The 18,231-nt window shown below is 36.1% G+C and overlaps 1 protein-coding gene across 1 annotated transcript; it reads left to right on the forward strand.

Annotated features, from left to right (window-relative positions):
• The first annotated feature begins 179 nt into the window (after window positions 1–179).
• On the forward strand, window positions 180–17,386 carry LOC100372397 (uncharacterized). The gene is made up of 8 exons (XM_078013988.2): window positions 180–456; window positions 5,780–5,968; window positions 6,867–7,032; window positions 8,442–8,662; window positions 9,157–9,267; window positions 13,714–13,843; window positions 14,392–14,500; window positions 16,583–17,386. Exons 2-8 carry the CDS (start codon window positions 5,853–5,855, stop codon window positions 16,720–16,722), a joined length of 993 nt encoding a protein of 330 aa, XP_077870114.2. The 5' UTR covers window positions 180–456; window positions 5,780–5,852; the 3' UTR covers window positions 16,723–17,386.
• Window positions 17,387–18,231: the final 845 nt, after the last annotated feature.

Here is an 18,231-nt window from a genome sequence, read left to right on the forward strand (position 1 = left end):
ATGCGCAAAAATATCCCACCACTTTATAGAAATCTTCAGTTAAAATGATTTGTTTAAAATTTATGATGTAAATATGTGTGTAATTAATTAAAAAAAATACATTTGTTATTTTTATAACGAGAAAAGTCCAAAAATATTTGGCCAAAATGATTCCCTCGAATATTCAATTAGTTAATGGACGCCAATAAGGTCAGAGCATGGAGCTAAAATAAGAGCTCCGTGGTCAGAGTTAGGTCAGAGTAAACTTTAAACAAATTTCCTGATTTACTCACGCCAAAAAACACCTCACGGAAAATTTAGTTATATTTCAAAGTTTATCGTGGTAAATTATTCATTTCTTTTATTGCATGCTGCATATGAAATAGTTACATACGAAGAAATTACTCTTGAAAAGCTGCCATATTGTTGCTCATGACCGCGCTAAGCAGACATATTTCACAATATGTCGGTGTCGAGGTTAGTCAGTCTTCCCATGGTCTTCCTAAATAGTATCAAATATTTGTTCAAATTTTAACCATTTGGTTGTAGTATTCGCTCACAGGTACTAGCAACACTGTAATGTTATTGTTATATAGCCGTTTAAAATGATGCAATACTTTATAGGATTTCACGTCTCGCCACGTTTTTAAGTTTTATAAAATCGATCGTACTATTGTCACACTCACAGCGACTTGGCGATCTATTCGTTTGCTTCGTTGCTTGAGCGCATTTGCGGCGGAACGACTGTCCCGGTACAAGGTCTCATTCCGGGACATAATCGTCCCCCCCATGGACGTCCATGTATTGACTTCAGCAACCAACAACACGAATAGATCGTCAAGCCCCTGTGACTGTTATTTAAAATTATGTCTAAGACCAAATAAAAGGTGGAAGGTCACATATCTTCTATTAGAGACAAATCATACATATATGTATACTCTAAGAACAAACCGCCAATTTCAGTATTATTGTACTCGACCGCGGTAGCGCCCAGGGGACTTAACTCAGAAAAACATGATTTTTTAGGGGTGGGCGCTTACCCATCATTGATTTTTACAATGAAGAAACAGAAATGATCACAAACTATGCACATTTTATTACAATATTAATTACGTACCACCAGAATTTACGAAATTAAAAACATTAGAGTCTGTTGGAACACAGTCAAAGTAAAAATTCTCATCATTATCTATGCAAACTCTCAATGAAAATCACTTTCCGCCATGATGCATTTGCACATTTGACCTGCAACAGTGTCTATTGACCTAATGGGTTAAGTTGGTTATTAACCAATCAGAATGCTGTGTTGTACCAATGCAATTCTTCGGAAATTCCCGAAGACTTTCCGGTAACGCAATGCGAAGTGAATTATTGATGTCGAAGTATGATATGTTGGATTTGATTTCAGCGAATAAACGACATGGTTTTTTCAAAAAACTAGTAACTCGCCATTTTTGAGAGGTAAATTGAATATGGCTAGAAATATTTACCGCATTTTACTTGCATTAACAGGTCATTGTCGAAGCATAGTTTATGCATGGTTACCGTGGTCTACGCACTCACTACATATTCACAGCGGTCGATATCCGCGCTGTATCATACAAAAACAATTACCAAGATTCGTTACACAATCAAAGACCAAGTTTTAAATTAGTGGCATTTTGAAGGGGTGGGCGCTTTGCCGAATGTGACCCCGAATATAAAAATTGCGCAAAAGTGGGGGGTGAGCGCTTGGCCGGGCATGGGCGCTAACGCGGTTGAGTACGGTACTTTTCATATTGCTTAGTTAATATCTCACTATATATACTTTTGACTTTAATCGTACTGAATCATTTTTGACGACAAGTCAATATATAGACAATAATAATAATAATTTATTCGAAAATATCAACCAAAAACTAATTATAACAATTCAGGAAAAGGTAATCCCTATCAAAGTCGTTAAAAAAAATTTAAAACAACTATCTGTGTTTCTGTAGCGCATAATCTTGCACATTTTACGCATTTTTATAAGCAAGTGGTGACAAGAAATCGACGATGATAATCATACAAATTCCACTTAGAAAAACAAACTCAGAACATATAGAAAGTTAAAATGCGTTTTATATAAGAGAGCTACCTAGATACCTTTCAAAACTATGAGCTTCAGAATTCACATAAGTGTCCATTGCCTTAACATTAAAGTAGGGCGGGGCGACACAAATTGTTTTTAAACAACAGAACTTACCCCGGTACAACAATCATTGAAGATGTATTTCATTTTTAATGGAATATCATCAATATAAAACCCATCACAAAGAACTATTTACAATAAAACTAAAACTGTAATCTAACATTTTGACAGCAAACCAATGAACAATGTGCATTCAAGTGGCACAGTGAATGCTTATTCTTTTCATTTTGAGCGCTAGTTATTTTAGAATTATACAAGTCAGGAAATGTCATTCCTTATGTTGGTTTTGATACACTGCATTGTCAGAGTGGACATTATTTACCATTGGTTGTTGGCTGCCCACTAAAGCACTGCCTTGGATCCTGCTATACCATTGGTTGTTGGCTGCCCACTAAAACACTGCCTTGGATCCTGCTATACCATTGGTTGTTGGCTGCCCACTAAAACACTGCCTTGGATCCTGCTATACCATTGGTTGTTGGCTGCCCACTAAAGCACTGCCTTGGATCCTGCTATACCATTGGTTGTTGGCTGCCCACTAAAGCACTGCCTTGGATCCTGCTATACCATTGGTTGTTGGCTGCCCACTAAAACACTGCCTTGGATCCTGCTATACCATTGGTTGTTGGCTGCCCACTAAAACACTGCCTTGGATCCTGCTAAACCATTGGTTGTTGGCTGGCCACTAAAGCACTGCCTTGGATCCTGCTATACCATTGGTTGTTGGCTGCCCACTAAAACACTGCCTTGGATCTTGCTATACCATTGGTTGCTGGCTGCCCACTAAAACACTGCCTTGGATCCTGCTATACCATTGGTTGTTGGCTGCCCACTAAAGCACTGCCTTGGATCCTGCTATACCATTGGTTGTTGGCTGCCCACTAAAACACTGCCTTGGATCCTGCTATACCATTGGTTGTTGGCTGCCCACTAAAACACTGCCTTGGATCCTGCTATACCATTGGTTGTTGGCTGCCCACTAAAGCACTGCCTTGGATCCTGCTATACCATTGGTTGTTGGCTGCCCACTAAAACACTGCCTTGGATCCTGCTATACCATTGGTTGTTGGCTGCCCACTAAAACACTGCCTTGGATCCTGATATACCTGGTTGTTGGCTGCCCACTAAAGCACTGCCTTGGATCCTGCTATACCATTGGTTGTTGGCTGCCCACTAAAACACTGCCTTGGATCTTGCTATACCATTGGTTGTTGGCTGCCCACTAAAACACTGCCTTGGATCCTGCTATACCATTGGTTGTTGGCTGCCCACTAAAACACTGCCTTGGATCCTGCTATACCATTGGTTGTTGGCTGCCCACTAAAACACTGCCTTGGATCCTGCTATACCATTGGTTGTTGGCTGCCCACTAAAGCACTGCCTTGGATCCTGCTATACCATTGGTTGTTGGCTGCCCACTAAAACACTGCCTTGGATCTTGCTATACCATTGGTTGCTGGCTGCCCACTAAAACACTGCCTTGGATCCTGCTATACCATTGGTTGTTGGCTGCCCACTAAAGCACTGCCTTGGATCCTGCTATACCATTGGTTGTTGGCTGCCCACTAAAACACTGCCTTGGATCCTGCTATACCATTGGTTGCTGGCTGCCCACTAAAACACTGCCTTGGATCCTGCTATACCATTGGTTGTTGGCTGCCCACTAAAGCACTGCCTTGGATCCTGCTATACCATTGGTTGTTGGCTGCCCACTAAAACACTGCCTTGGATCCTGCTATAACATTGGTTGTTGGCTGCCCACTAAAACACTGCCTTGGATCCTGATATACCTGGTTGTTGGCTGCCCACTAAAGCACTGCCTTGGATCCTGCTATACCATTGGTTGTTGGCTGCCCACTAAAACACTGCCTTGGATCTTGCTATACCATTGGTTGTTGGCTGCCCACTAAAACACTGCCTTGGATCCTGCTATACCATTGGTTGTTGGCTGCCCACTAAAACACTGCCTTGGATCCTGCTATACCATTGGTTGTTGGCTGCCCACTAAAACACTGCCTTGGATCCTGCTATACCATTGGTTGTTGGCTGCCCTCTAAAGCACTGCCTTGGATCCTGCTATACCATTGGTTGTTGGCTGCCCACTAAAACACTGCCTTGGATCCTGCTATACCATTGGTTGTTGGCTGCCCACTAAAGCACTGCCTTGGATCCTGCTATACCATTGGTTGTTGGCTGCCCACTAAAGCACTGCCTTGGATCCTGCTATACCATTGGTTGTTGGCTGCCCACTAAAACACTGCCTTGGATCCTGCTATACCATTGGTTGTTGGCAGCCCACTAAAACACTGCCTTGGATCCTGCTATACCATTGGTTGTTGGCTGCCCACTAAAGCACTGCCTTGGATCCTGCTATACCATTGGTTGTTGGCTGCCCACTAAAACACTGCCTTGGATCCTGCTATAACATTGGTTGTTGGCTGCCCACTAAAACACTGCCTTGGATCCTGATATACCTGGTTGTTGGCTGCCCACTAAAGCACTGCCTTGGATCCTGCTATACCATTGGTTGTTGGCTGCCCACTAAAACACTGCCTTGGATCTTGCTATACCATTGGTTGTTGGCTGCCCACTAAAACACTGCCTTGGATCCTGCTATACCATTGGTTGTTGGCTGCCCACTAAAACACTGCCTTGGATCCTGCTATACCATTGGTTGTTGGCTGCCCACTAAAACACTGCCTTGGATCCTGCTATACCATTGGTTGTTGGCTGCCCTCTAAAGCACTGCCTTGGATCCTGCTATACCATTGGTTGTTGGCTGCCCACTAAAACACTGCCTTGGATCCTGCTATACCATTGGTTGTTGGCTGCCCACTAAAGCACTGCCTTGGATCCTGCTATACCATTGGTTGTTGGCTGCCCACTAAAGCACTGCCTTGGATCCTGCTATACCATTGGTTGTTGGCTGCCCACTAAAACACTGCCTTGGATCCTGCTATACCATTGGTTGTTGGCAGCCCACTAAAACACTGCCTTGGATCCTGCTATAGCATTGAGGCGAATGCGTAAGACACAATGCACATGTGTACACCAGTAATAACATAATCTTGATTCCCATTACGCAATGATTTTGCACCAAAATAGAAATGTAGTTTATATTTTTCCTGGATGAATCAATGTTTTAGCAGTTATTTTTAGTTTGTGTTTAGTTAATCTGTTTGATCCAATGTAGTGAACATCAATTTGTTGCACATCCACCTCCTTTTGCCCCTACAGGATCCATGGTGGTGTTTGAGTGGGCAGCCAGTGACTGAATGTTATAGTTTCTACTCTGACAATGTTGTGGGTTCAGAGCTTGTTGATTTTATGCTGTAATTGTAATATCAATGTCTCAGTGAGATCTCAAGATCTTGAAATATCAACGCATATAGTATAGTGTGCCAATTTCTGTTGACCCTGTGATAAAACGAGGTGGTATTCTGACATTGGAATATTTAGTCGGTAGTCAACGTGTTATGCATATGAATGATTTGTATTGATAAACACATATAAGTTTCAGAATCGTTTTAACTATACACAGCCCTTACAATAAACTCCTTTGAGAATGAGTGACTCAGTTCAATACTCTATTTTTATCTACATAATCAATTTTGTTTTTTTCTGTAGGTGACACCGTAGATTAATTCGGAAGTTCCTGCATGTCATACTTCATAGTGACCACCTTGATATAATAACAATCATGGCTGACTCGTTCATTCAGACGGAACTACATGAATTGAGAAAGGAATATCAAAAAGAGCTTCCTGGTAGTGAGTTGATAGCATGTCACCCTGTATCTGTCAGGGTAAAAATGACGTAAGTGAAGTATCTCTCCAAATATTTACGTTGCATTTTTTCAATCTATTGTGAATTACCGCGATGTTAAAATTATGATCTGTTAGCACTGATTTTGACCCAAAAGATGGTGATTCACAATTTTTGAATGTGAAGGAAGTAACAGGTCATGTTGAAGCATAGTTTACCCATGATAGCCACAGTGGACACTGTGATTAAAATAAAAACCATGTTCAGTGACCAGTTTTCAAAACTAAATGGTCACATTTTGGTGTTTTGGAAGCTACCTGCTTTCAATGATTCAAGTATTGATTACCAGTACTTCAGTATTGCAACATTGGATTCATCACGAGTAATAACAGTACAGAAAGAGTGTGTATATCACTGAGGTTCAACCAGGGCTATTTTTGAAAGCTGTAATCAATTGTTTTTATTTTTGTAATAATGTAATTTTATAAATAAAAAAACGTAAATTCGTAGACATTAGCAAAGTGTAAAATGTAATCAGCTAATGTAATTTTGTTCGTAATTTGTACAATAATCTTATTTTTTGTAAGCGTATAAGGCATTTTTCACATTAAATGTCGCAACAAATTATCAAATATATACAATGTAATTAGGAATTTGTTTTATCTGTTCATATAATTTCCTGTAAAAATGTAAAATGCCTTTTATATTTCTTGTAACCTGTACCAGCTAAACCCCCCTCCCCCCGATCCATTTTAGAACTGCCAGACTCAGATATTACGTTAGCATTTCGTGTAGCGAGTCCCGATGAAAAAATGTACTGGAGCTTGCAATGTATTCTGTGTATAAATGGGACCTCCTTTAATATTTAAGTGGGGATCCCTATTTAATATTGGGAAAGTATAGAGTTAACATAATCTCTGACATCTACATGCATGTATAATTAATGCAGGAAAACCGAGTACCGACAGTTTGATGTGTGTCTGCAGTTTCCAGAGGGATATCCAAATACATCTATAGTAGTGGAGCTGAAGAGTAAAACTATTCCAGAAAAACTGCGAGATGGTTTAACAAAAGTATGTGATACTGAAACGAAAAAATTATGTGGAAAACCACAGGTTAGTATTTTATAGTACTGAAGAGATAGGTTATATTGAAAAAAATAAGAAAGGGTAGAGATATAAGAAGAACTGAGAGATGGTTTAATAAAATATCTAATACAAAAAAATTATGTGGAAAACCACAGGTTAGTATTTTATAGTACTGAAGAGATAGGTTATATTGAAAAAAATAAGAAAGGGTAGAGATATAAGAAGAACTGAGAGATGGTTTAACAAAAATATCTAATACAAAAAAATTATGTGGAAAACCACAGGTTAGTATTTTATGGTATTGAAGGGAAATGTTGATGTGGAAAAAAAGAGGAATGGGTACAAGAAAAAACTTGTTTGCACAGTCATTTTTGTCCCTCTGCATATATTGTTCTCATGTTTTTAGTTTCATGACAACTTTTTCTATAAATGATTCCTTCTGGAAAACCACTTAGAGAACAATTGTTTTATACATCTCATCTTATGGTTAAACCATAGACCCTCTAACAGAGGGTCTGTTAGAGGGTCTAACAGAGGGTCTAACAGAGGGTCTATTAGAGGGTCTAACAGAGGGTCTAACAGAGGGTCTGTTAGAGGGTCTAACAGAGGGTCTAACAGAGGGTCTATTAGAGGGTCTAACAGAGGGTCTGTTAGAGGGTCTAACAGAGGGTCTAACAGAGGGTCTAACAGAGGGTCTAACAGGCTCTAACAGAGGCTCTAACAGAGGCTCTAACAGAGGCTCTAACAGAGGGTCTAACAGAGGGTCTAACAGAGGGTCTAACAGAGGGTCTAACAGAGGGTCTAACAGAGGGTCTATGGTTAAACACAAGATTTGAGGTTGAGACTAGTTGGAGCTGAAGTAGCCCTGTTTAACCTGTTCACACATGTTTTTTAACAGTGGATTAAAATTAACTGGATCAAACCATACGTTGTATTTCAAAGTACATCTTTAGACTATGTTCTAATCTGTCGGTCTGAACTGATAATTAACCTTGTTTCCTGTCTTTCAGAGATAATTTAGTTGCTTAGCTGCAAAAACATGCTTGAATCCTGAGAAGTTAGCTGTTACAAACATTTTCTTCAACAAAGATTCAACACAATTAACTCAATAAACAGTAATTTCACAAAATTTTATAACAAAGAACGATTTCAATTATTTTATAATCAAAATCAAAACACCCACAATTGTATAGTTGGATTATCATACTACCCGGTACCTAAAACCAGGATTTGAAGAAAATAATTTTGTATTACCTTCTCAGTTATCTCATTTTGCATTTGTTATTATTGAAACCTTTTTGTAATTTCATTAATTTTATTTTGAATATACCCGAATTAGAAATGTAAATTTTCTTAACAGTATAGCAGCTAAACATTTGGTTAATTCTGTAAACTATGCATCTTTATAACTATTTATTAACTTTTGTGTCTTTCAGCTTTTACCCGTTTTAAGACTTCTTAAACAATTTTTAGATGACAATCCATTTGCAATATGTAGTGAAGAGCTAAGTTTTATCAAAAAGGAACTAATTACAGAAAAAGATCAGATCAAAGTGAAACAGAAATCTGGCAGTATCAGCATGACAATATATCAAGATAATTATTACTTTTCGTTTAAAATGATTGTTCCGGAAGAATATCCAGCAAAACAAGTATGGTAAGTATAAAATGGTTTCTCAGGGTTCTAAATGGGTATCAATTAAACAGCTGATAGTCCAACAGTTTATACAGTTCTTTGTTTTTAGAAGAAAAAAAGGCAATGCAGTGTGGGTAAAATTATTGTTGATCAACAAATATTATAGATATACACAGTGAGATGACTGATGGTCTAATTTTTATACATTGTAAAACCATTTATTTTCACTGGCATCAATTTTCAGTATATTCACTGCGTTTTAAGTTTAGAAAATTCTCATAAAAATAATAAGAAGCAGGGCTATTTGGTAGCAGATATAAGACTAGTCAGATTCAGACTATATAAACCATGTTATAAAGTGTTCTATTTGTTGTGTTTATGTTGTGTTCACCGATGAATTTAGCAGTGAAAATAGAGAAGTTAAAACCCGGTAAACAATTAACAGGATAATGCATTTTCATCCTTTTCCATTTTCTAATTTAAATTAAATTTAAATGTTTGATTTCATTTAACAGTATACAAAAAGTAGATGATAACTTCCCTAAATTATTCAGTACTGTGTTCTTCAATCAAGCAATTGAGATGGCCAGACAGTGCGTGGAACCACCGTTGAAAAAGAAACCAAAGTATGTAACCAATATAGTAATACACTCTGTAGTGTACATATTTTACCACCTTTTTTTCTCCCCTTTGTTCAAAGCGCTGTACAACACTCGAGTCAATGGGAAGCTAGTCTCAGAAGTATTGGGTTGCCAATCACTTTGGTTTTTACTAAATTGAATATTATCCTTCTTTCACCATCAAATGCTGGTAATATCTAAAAACTTATTTTAAATAAGTTTACAGGACAGAAAAGTATGCAAAATTGTTAGTGTAAATCTAATCTTCTTAGTCAAAACCAAAGTTGTCAGCTTATTCTGCCCAAATACTTAGGCCAGACTTTTTTTGACTCCCATGTGCAAAGCACAAAAAGGGAGTCTTTGCAGTTAGTGTATGTGTGTGTGTGTGTGTGTGTGTCTGTTCCACTGATATCTCAAGAACCATACATTGATTTTTGATGAAACTTGGTGCATAGATGCTCTGGGCCAATGCACAGATTTGATTAGTTTTGGGTAAAAATCTGTGCAATATTAATTACCTAATTTGCATAATGATTTTCGGCTTTTCCACTGATTTTTTAAGTACTAGTACTAATCATCACATTTCAATGAAATTTTGTACATAGATGTCATAGGACAGACCTGATAGTTTTTAGGGTAATATCAGTACATATTAATTACCTAATTTGCATAATTAATTAATTTTCAGCTTTTGATATTTAGCTTTGCTGTCGACTTTGTCGAGCGGAGCTTATCATATGAGTGTTTGTCCGTCGTCGTCCGGTGTCTGTCGTCGTCCGTGTCAATGTTTTACTTTTTCGACTTCTTCTTGAAAACTACAAGCCTGAATGCTTTGATACTTGGTGTATATGTACCTTGGGTAGACCTCTCTTAGATTTGTTCATTTCATGATGATATCTTCAATTCTCTAATTTTGGTGAATATTTTTGTAATTTTTGGTAAAAAGTGATACTTTCAACTTCTCGTTAAAAACCGTGAGTCCAATTGCTTTGATATTACATATATAGGTACTACATGTGGACCTCTCTCAGATTTGTTCATTTTGTAATGATATCTTTAATTCTCTAATTTTGGTGAATATTTTTGTCATTTTTGGTAAAAAGTGATACTTTCAACTTCTTGTTAAAAACCGCAAGTTCAATTGCTCTGATATTACATATATAGGTACTGCATGTGGACCTCTCTCAGATTTGTTCATTTTGTAATGATATCTTTAATTCTCTAATTTTCATGAATATTTTTGTCATTTTTGGTAAAAAGTGATATTTTCGACTTCTTGTTGAAAACCGCAAGTCCAATTGCTTTGATATTACATATACATGTATAGGTACTACATGTGGACCTCTCTCAGATTTGTTCATTTTGTAATGATATCTTTAATTTTCTAATTTTGGTGAATATTTTTGTCATTTTTGGTAAAAAGTGATATTTTCAACTTCTTGTTAAAAACCGCAAGTCCAATTGCTCTGATATTACATATATAGGTACTACATGTGGACCTCTCTCAGATTTGTTCATTTTGTAATGATATCTTTAATTCTCTAATTTTCATGAATATTTTTGTCATTTTTGGTAAAAAGTGATATTTTCGACTTCTTGTTGAAAACCGCAAGTCCAATTGCTTTGATATTACATATACATGTATAGGTACTACATGTGGACCTCTCTCAGATTTGTTCATTTTGTAATGATATCTTTAATTTTCTAATTTTGGTGAATATTTTTGTCATTTTTGGTAAAAAGTGATATTTTCAACTTCTTGTTAAAAACCGCAAGTCCAATTGCTCTGATATTACATATATAGGTACTACATGTGGACCTCTCTCAGATTTGTTCATTTTGTAATGATATCTTTAATTCTCTAATTTTCATGAATATTTTTGTCATTTTTGGTAAAAAGTGATATTTTTGACTTCTTGTTGAAAACCGCAAGTCTAATTGCTTTGATATTACATATACATGTATAGGTACTACATGTGGACCTCTCTCAGATTTGTTCATTTTGTAATGATATCTTTAATTTTCTAATTTTGGTGAATATTTTTGTAATTTTTGGTAAAAAGTGATATTTTCAACTTCTTGTTAAAAACCTCAAATCCAATTGCTTTGATATTACATATATAGGTACTAAATGTGGACCTCTCTCAGATTTGTTCATTTTGTAATGATATCTTTAATTCTCTAATTTTGGTGAATATTTTTGTAGTTTTTGGTAAAAAGTGATATTTACGACTTCTTGTTGAAAACCGCAAGTCCAATTGCTTTGATATTATATATATAGGTACTACACGTGGACCTCTCTCAGATTTGTTCATTTTGTAATGATATCTTTAATTTTCTAATTTTGGTGAATATTTTTGTAATTTTTGGTAAAAAGTGATATTTTCAACTTCTTGTTAAAAACCTCAAGTCCAATTGCTTTGATATTACATATATAGGTACTACGTGTGGTTCTAAGTCAGATTTTTTCATTTCATGATGATATCTTCAATTCTCTAATTTTGATGAATATTTTTGTAATTTTTGGTACAATGTGATATTTTATACTTCTTGTTGAAAACCGCAAGTCTGATTGTTTTGATACTTATACATATTGTTCATTTTTTTCTAATGATATCTTCTGTTCTTTAATTGAAATGTGCATTGCTAACAGCGGAGCTATCTCAGCCGAGAGGCTGCTTGTTTAAGTAGTAATCACATTTCAATGACACTTGGTACCGGTACATAGATGTCATAGGACACTGCACAAACCTGATAGTTTTTAGGGTAATATCAGTACATATTAATTACCTAATTTGCATAATTAATTAATTTTCAGCTTTTGATATTTTAAGTAGTAATCATCACATTTCAATGACACTTGGTACATAGATGTCATAGGACACATCACAGACCTGATAGTTTTTAGGGTAATATCAGTACATATTAATTACCTAGTTTGCATAATTATTTAATTTTCAGCTTTTGATATTTCAAGTAGTAATCATCACATTTCAATGACACTTGGTACATAGTTACTTAAGGACTGTGCAGACCCCTGATTAGTTTTTGAGTAAATATTTGTGCATAAAAATTACCTTATTAGCATAATTAGTTAATTTTCAGCTTTTTGCCTGATATCTCAAGTACTAATCATCATATTTCAACGAGACTTGCTATATAGATCTTCTAGGACTATGCAGAGACCTGATTAGTTTTAATTGGATATTAATTGCCTAATTTGCAGAATGTTCCACTGATATATAAAAACCACGAATTGGATATACAGAGACCCAATTAGTTTTTGGTAAATATTTATGCTTATTAATCACCTAATTAACATAATTAATTAACACTGATACATGTATCTCAATTACTGATCATCACATTTGAATAAAATTTAATACATAAATGCTCTAGGACAATAGACAGGCCTGATTAATTTTGGGTTAAAATTTGTTCATATTAATTCTCTAATTAGCATAATAATTCATAATTTTTTTGTTCTGTTCTGTTCATATTAGTTACCTGATTTACATAATTAGTTTTCAGCTTTTCCATCAATATCTCATGTACAAGTAATTTTGAATTAATTTTTAATGTGTCTTCAATACTCTCAGCACACGGGAGTTCTTTCTAAGCTTTCTTTGATTATTCCTTGTTTCTCGAGTTTTTATAAGTAAATTTTTTTAGGAAGGCGGAAAAAAAATAAAATTTGTGTGATTCTCAAAGAATTGTAAGTGAGATCATTGCTTGGAGAGAAGAAATGAAATATAATTTCATTCTATGTATAACCTGGTTGGCAATGTCACCAATTGTGACAAACCACACTGCCGCCATGTTCGCCTAGTAGTCTCAAGCAGCATGCAGAGACGTCAATACCCAAGATTCACTGTCAACCAACGTGCATAAAATATAGATCTGCGCGAGACTACGATACTTTGATCATGATACTCCCATAAAAATGCAACTTGACACAGTTTTGTTATCTTCAGTGTCAAAAAAATCACAAAGATTTTTTTTAAATTGAACTGGTCATGTTTTACTTTTTCCCCCATAGTCTCATGCATTAATTTAGTAACCTGTATAAAGTAGTATCACATTTCTCTTAAACATTTAGTCCGTGACCCCAATTTTTTTCTCAAATATAAAAAAAAATAAAATACTTCATGAAGCTGTATTGCTCAACCTTGATCTAGTGAACTTTTTTTTTTTTAAATATTTTTTGTGCCAGATGACAGCTCTGGACATTGAGTGTCACTGTTGTCTCTCCTGACATTTTTTTTGTATGTGCAAATTGCAAGTGCTAGTGCTGACACATAGTGAACTTTACTTAAAGCATTTACAGTTAACTAGCTATTTCAAAAAGTATGGTAGTTATAAATATGTTATTACTGTTTATGATAAACTTAATAAAAGTCTGCCCTTTTCATTCAGTAGATTATAGATTTGATTTTGATTTTTTGATTACAGGGATGCTCCTTTTGAACCTAAACCATCACTTAAACTTATTGCAAAATTTTTAGTAGAAGATTGTATTAGACGATATCCTAGAGATCCGTGTCAAATCTGTAAAGATAACGCATTTCCACCAGATCCTAAGGTAAGCACTGTAGATTGCTTCTATCCAATCAGAGATGACCTTGCTTACAGTGTAGTGAGATCAATTTGTAACATGCACTCTGATTGGTTATTAACTCTTTTCATTAGAGAAAATCAGAATTTGAACTATAGTATTTTTGTTGACATGGATTTATTAGGTTAGGGTGTGATATATGTTTAAGATCACATGCGAATTGCAATATGATCACAAATGATAAAACCTACATTTCTAAAATTGAGTCTGTGAATAAATTGATTTCATTTCATTTTTGCTAGTATTTCATTCACTGATTTCTATTGCATTTATGGTAAAAATAAGCAATATTTTAATAAATGGTTCACAACAAATGTGATATTTGGCTTTTATGCGGTTCTAATACAGTTTTTTTTATGCTGTTCTGTGTCATACATGTGATCCTTACAAAATGTTTCAACACTGTGATAATGAATTAAACAATTAATAAATCTCATTATGTAACGAAAGTCTTTGATGTCCTTTGAAAGGAATGCTATCACTGCGCCACTTACAATTCAATGTTTTCATTGCAGAGTGTCGTCACTGTTCCCAGTAATGATCGTTACATTGAAAGAGTTTACTGTTGTCATTTATTCCATCATGGTTGCCTAGATATGTTCATGAAAACGCCACCATTCACAGGTGAGGAGTACCCCAGACCATTCGTCCCGGTGTTATCGCTATCGCCACACGAGACTCCAGCTTGTCTCCTATACAATTTGACTGCGCACATCCAGAAAGTAGATGTAGCTGTGATTGGTGGAATACTAATGAGTTGAGTGTCAATCAAACGCCCACGCTATCTTTAGTAAACAAAGTCACGTGACACGCGCCATTTTAGTTTTGGCAGGCGATTTCAAGGCAGCACGCTTAACCCTTTCGTTCACAGGTTGGGAGATATTAGAATGACTGACAATTTCACGCCACTGTTTTACATTATTGGCGGATTTTTCTGCGCTATCAATCTTTCTCTTACAAACTAGACATAGATGAGACGACAGAGTCGCTCCTTTCACAACGTCGCACTGGATCAAATTGGAAAGACGATTTCCATAAGTTATCCCTCCTGCTTTTCCTGGCTTGAATAAATTCACACACGACTTTAACTGTCCACAAACTCGAAGACTACACGAACACAGTCTACAATAGTCGTCCGCAACAATATGTATGTATTTCTTCGGTGTACTGATGCACGAATGCACCGTGACACGGTGTTTCTCGGGTGTCGCCATCGCTGAGAATGCCGCCGGCGCAATTTTTCACCCAACTCGCGATTCTGTTTTGCAACATTTTATCAATATTCCCTTTGACAAAATCGCCGACAAAAGCACCGCTTTGCTGATCTTTTGTTCTATAATTCTTAAATGCAAACACCGACCCTAGTAGTAATTAGTAACGTCGCCTAGTACATATGAACGGTCGTCATTGCAAATCGAACATCCTTTTGAAATTTGGACGTCGGGAAGGCGATTTCAAGGCACCGCACTTAAATATTAGCAACATATTTTTCTGAGCGGTTGTTTATTCTCTTTCAAACGAGACATAAATGTGACGACATAGTCGATCCCTTATCCACCGCTAAGAATGCCGCAATGTTTCGTTCGTTTTGCAACATGCCACAAATCGTCGAAAACACCACTTCGACGGAAGCTTGCGTAATAAGGAAGTTAAAACAAGAAAACAAATGCCATGTTTAATACATATCGACCTGTTTTACTTGCGAAAGATAACGGAACATGAACTCGTTTCGTGCGACTTCGGAACCCGAAGGAACACACCAACAACGTTAAATTTACTCGCTATCTTCCAAATATGGTATATTAATTTATTCAGTTGTTTATTTAGAGTGACGTCCGCAGTCGAATGCGATTGGCTATCGATGTCAGTGCAAAGGTCATATGAATATTAAAATTAAGTGGGCGGAAGGAAAATTGTATAGGAGACAAGCTGGAGTCTCGTGTGGCGATAGCGATAACACCGGGACGAATGGTCTGGGGTAGGTGAGGAGAGGAAAGGAGAAGAAAAAGAGAGGGGAATGTTTCAAGTAAACATTGAAAAATGATATTTAAATTCCCCACTCAGTGCTTTTTTAAATCAAAGACTGTATCATCTATATTTTGAGTGAATGCCTATGCACATTGTTTTACTCGCTTGGTGCATCTTCCTTACTTTTACTTTGTAAAATTTGTTCTATTTTGATAAAACTGAAAAAAATCTGGTATAGCACTGCACACTTAATGGGGAACCTTCAAAACCAGGGTTTGCACCAAAGAACACAATTGTTTATGTTGTTTACAATGTTAATCTATCTTTTATTATCCATTGTAATTTTAATTTAGAAAGTAAATTGTTGTGAGATTAGGCTTAACTGGAGGTGCCCCTTTAACACCTCCACTAAAAGTCAACTATACTGTCATAGCCTTGTTTCTCTTGTATAATTATTATTGATTATAATTCCTAAAATAAACGTTGGTAGCATCTTTGTTGAAATGCCTCAACAACAACTCTAGCTAATACTTGTGTTCAGGCTACACAAAGTATGATCAAAGATGTAAAGGCAATGTCCAGCATAATAATACGATGAACAAACAAACAAGTCATTCACTACTGAACTTTCGGTCAGTGCTCAACCCCACAACATGCTCTTCAATCTAACTTTCCACCAAATAACACAACATTTTATACACATACAGGCAAAGTGATGTGTTTATTTGTCTATTTCAGGAGGTAAGAAATGCCCAGGATGCAAACAAAGAATATATCACGACAAATGGAACATCACGCCGAGGCTAGCCGAGGAAAGGTGGGCACATCAAGAAGCTAAAAGAAGAGAACTTGCTGAAGTTGTGGACTTTTTGGAATAGTATGACTGAGAGTTTGACTCACAGCAGAACAATGGTTGCAGAGGTGCAAAAATTATTCAACATCTTTGAGTAGTTGTCTGTTGTGTTATTGAGATCACCTGAATCAGATTGTCTGCCATGTCACTCAATCATGTGTTAACCTTTGACCTGAACAAGATTGTCTGCCATGTTGGATATGTCACTCAATCATGAGTTAACCTTTGACCTGAACCAGATTGTCTACCATGTTGGATGTCACTCAATCATGAATTAACCTTTGACCTGAACCAGATTGTCTGCCATGTTGGATGTTAACCGTTGAACCTGGATGGATTTCAATTCACCATGGCTACTAATCATTTTGGAAAACAATTGTTATACCAATGAATGTGTGAAATGGACACAAGTATGAAATATGATTTCCAAAAAATGTCTTCTGCAGCATTTTTTCACCATGATATTTTGTGAATCATTTTGGTGCTGCAAATGTACAAGGTGTTTTGTGTAGTCACACGACAAGATGTTTCATGAACTGCAATCAGTACATGGATGTAGTATCAATGTTAAGTTTATGACACAATAATTTACCGATCTAATACTAGTTTATAGTAGGACGTATTTATTCATGGCGCTGTGTTCACGATGTACCAGTAGATAGTAAAGAAATAAATCTTGCTATATATTATCTTTGTGAGTTCTCAGTTCAATTATAAAATATATATTCAATGGTGAGTATATAAAGTGTGAGTATATAAATTTCCTCTGCATTGCCTTCTTGATCTAATTTGCTAGCATAAGCCATGCCCGCTGAACTTGTGTGGTTAATTGATCATTCACATGGCAACCACAATTCAGTGTATCATTGATACTTCATAAAAGTACTTGATATCAGATAACCCCACATCATACAAGTGATAGTTTGTCACTGGTAGAAATGATTGTTATTATTTTCACAATTGTAAGGAATATACTACATAAAGAGTAAATGATAAACAAAACTGCCCTGTCAATTAGAGTCCAGAGTAAGAGTCTGCAGGTGAGTATGACGAATCCAGGTATGGATAAAGTTACATGGTTGACAGTCGTTTCTTTGACATACATAAGCAGTGAAATTGTGTGTTGAATGGAAGACTTGGAATGCTGAATTGTTTGGAAGCTTGGGAGACGTGGCGAATATGCATTAATACATGTACAGTAATATTTTATTGCATCTTTAGAAAAAGAACATTTTTATCCGTTGTTACCAATAAATATATGAGCTAAAACTAAACTAAAAAATATACTGTACTGTACTTCCTCGAGCATAAGCCCTTCCCCGAGTATAAGCCCACCCACCATTTAATGAGTTGAGGGCATCCCAGAGTATAATCCCAAGGTGTTTTACCGGGCGACGATGACAAATGATTTATTAAGTATGCATGTAAGTATAAGTATATTTTATTGCATAATAATCTTTTTAGTAGTTTTCGAAACACCAAAAATGTGATCATCAAAATGTGAAACCTGGTCATTGCACATCATTTTACTTTT

Source organism: Saccoglossus kowalevskii, chromosome 12, assembly GCF_978046115.1.
Source record: "Saccoglossus kowalevskii chromosome 12, keSacKowa6.1, whole genome shotgun sequence".
Lineage (NCBI taxonomy): Eukaryota > Metazoa > Hemichordata > Enteropneusta > Harrimaniidae > Saccoglossus > Saccoglossus kowalevskii.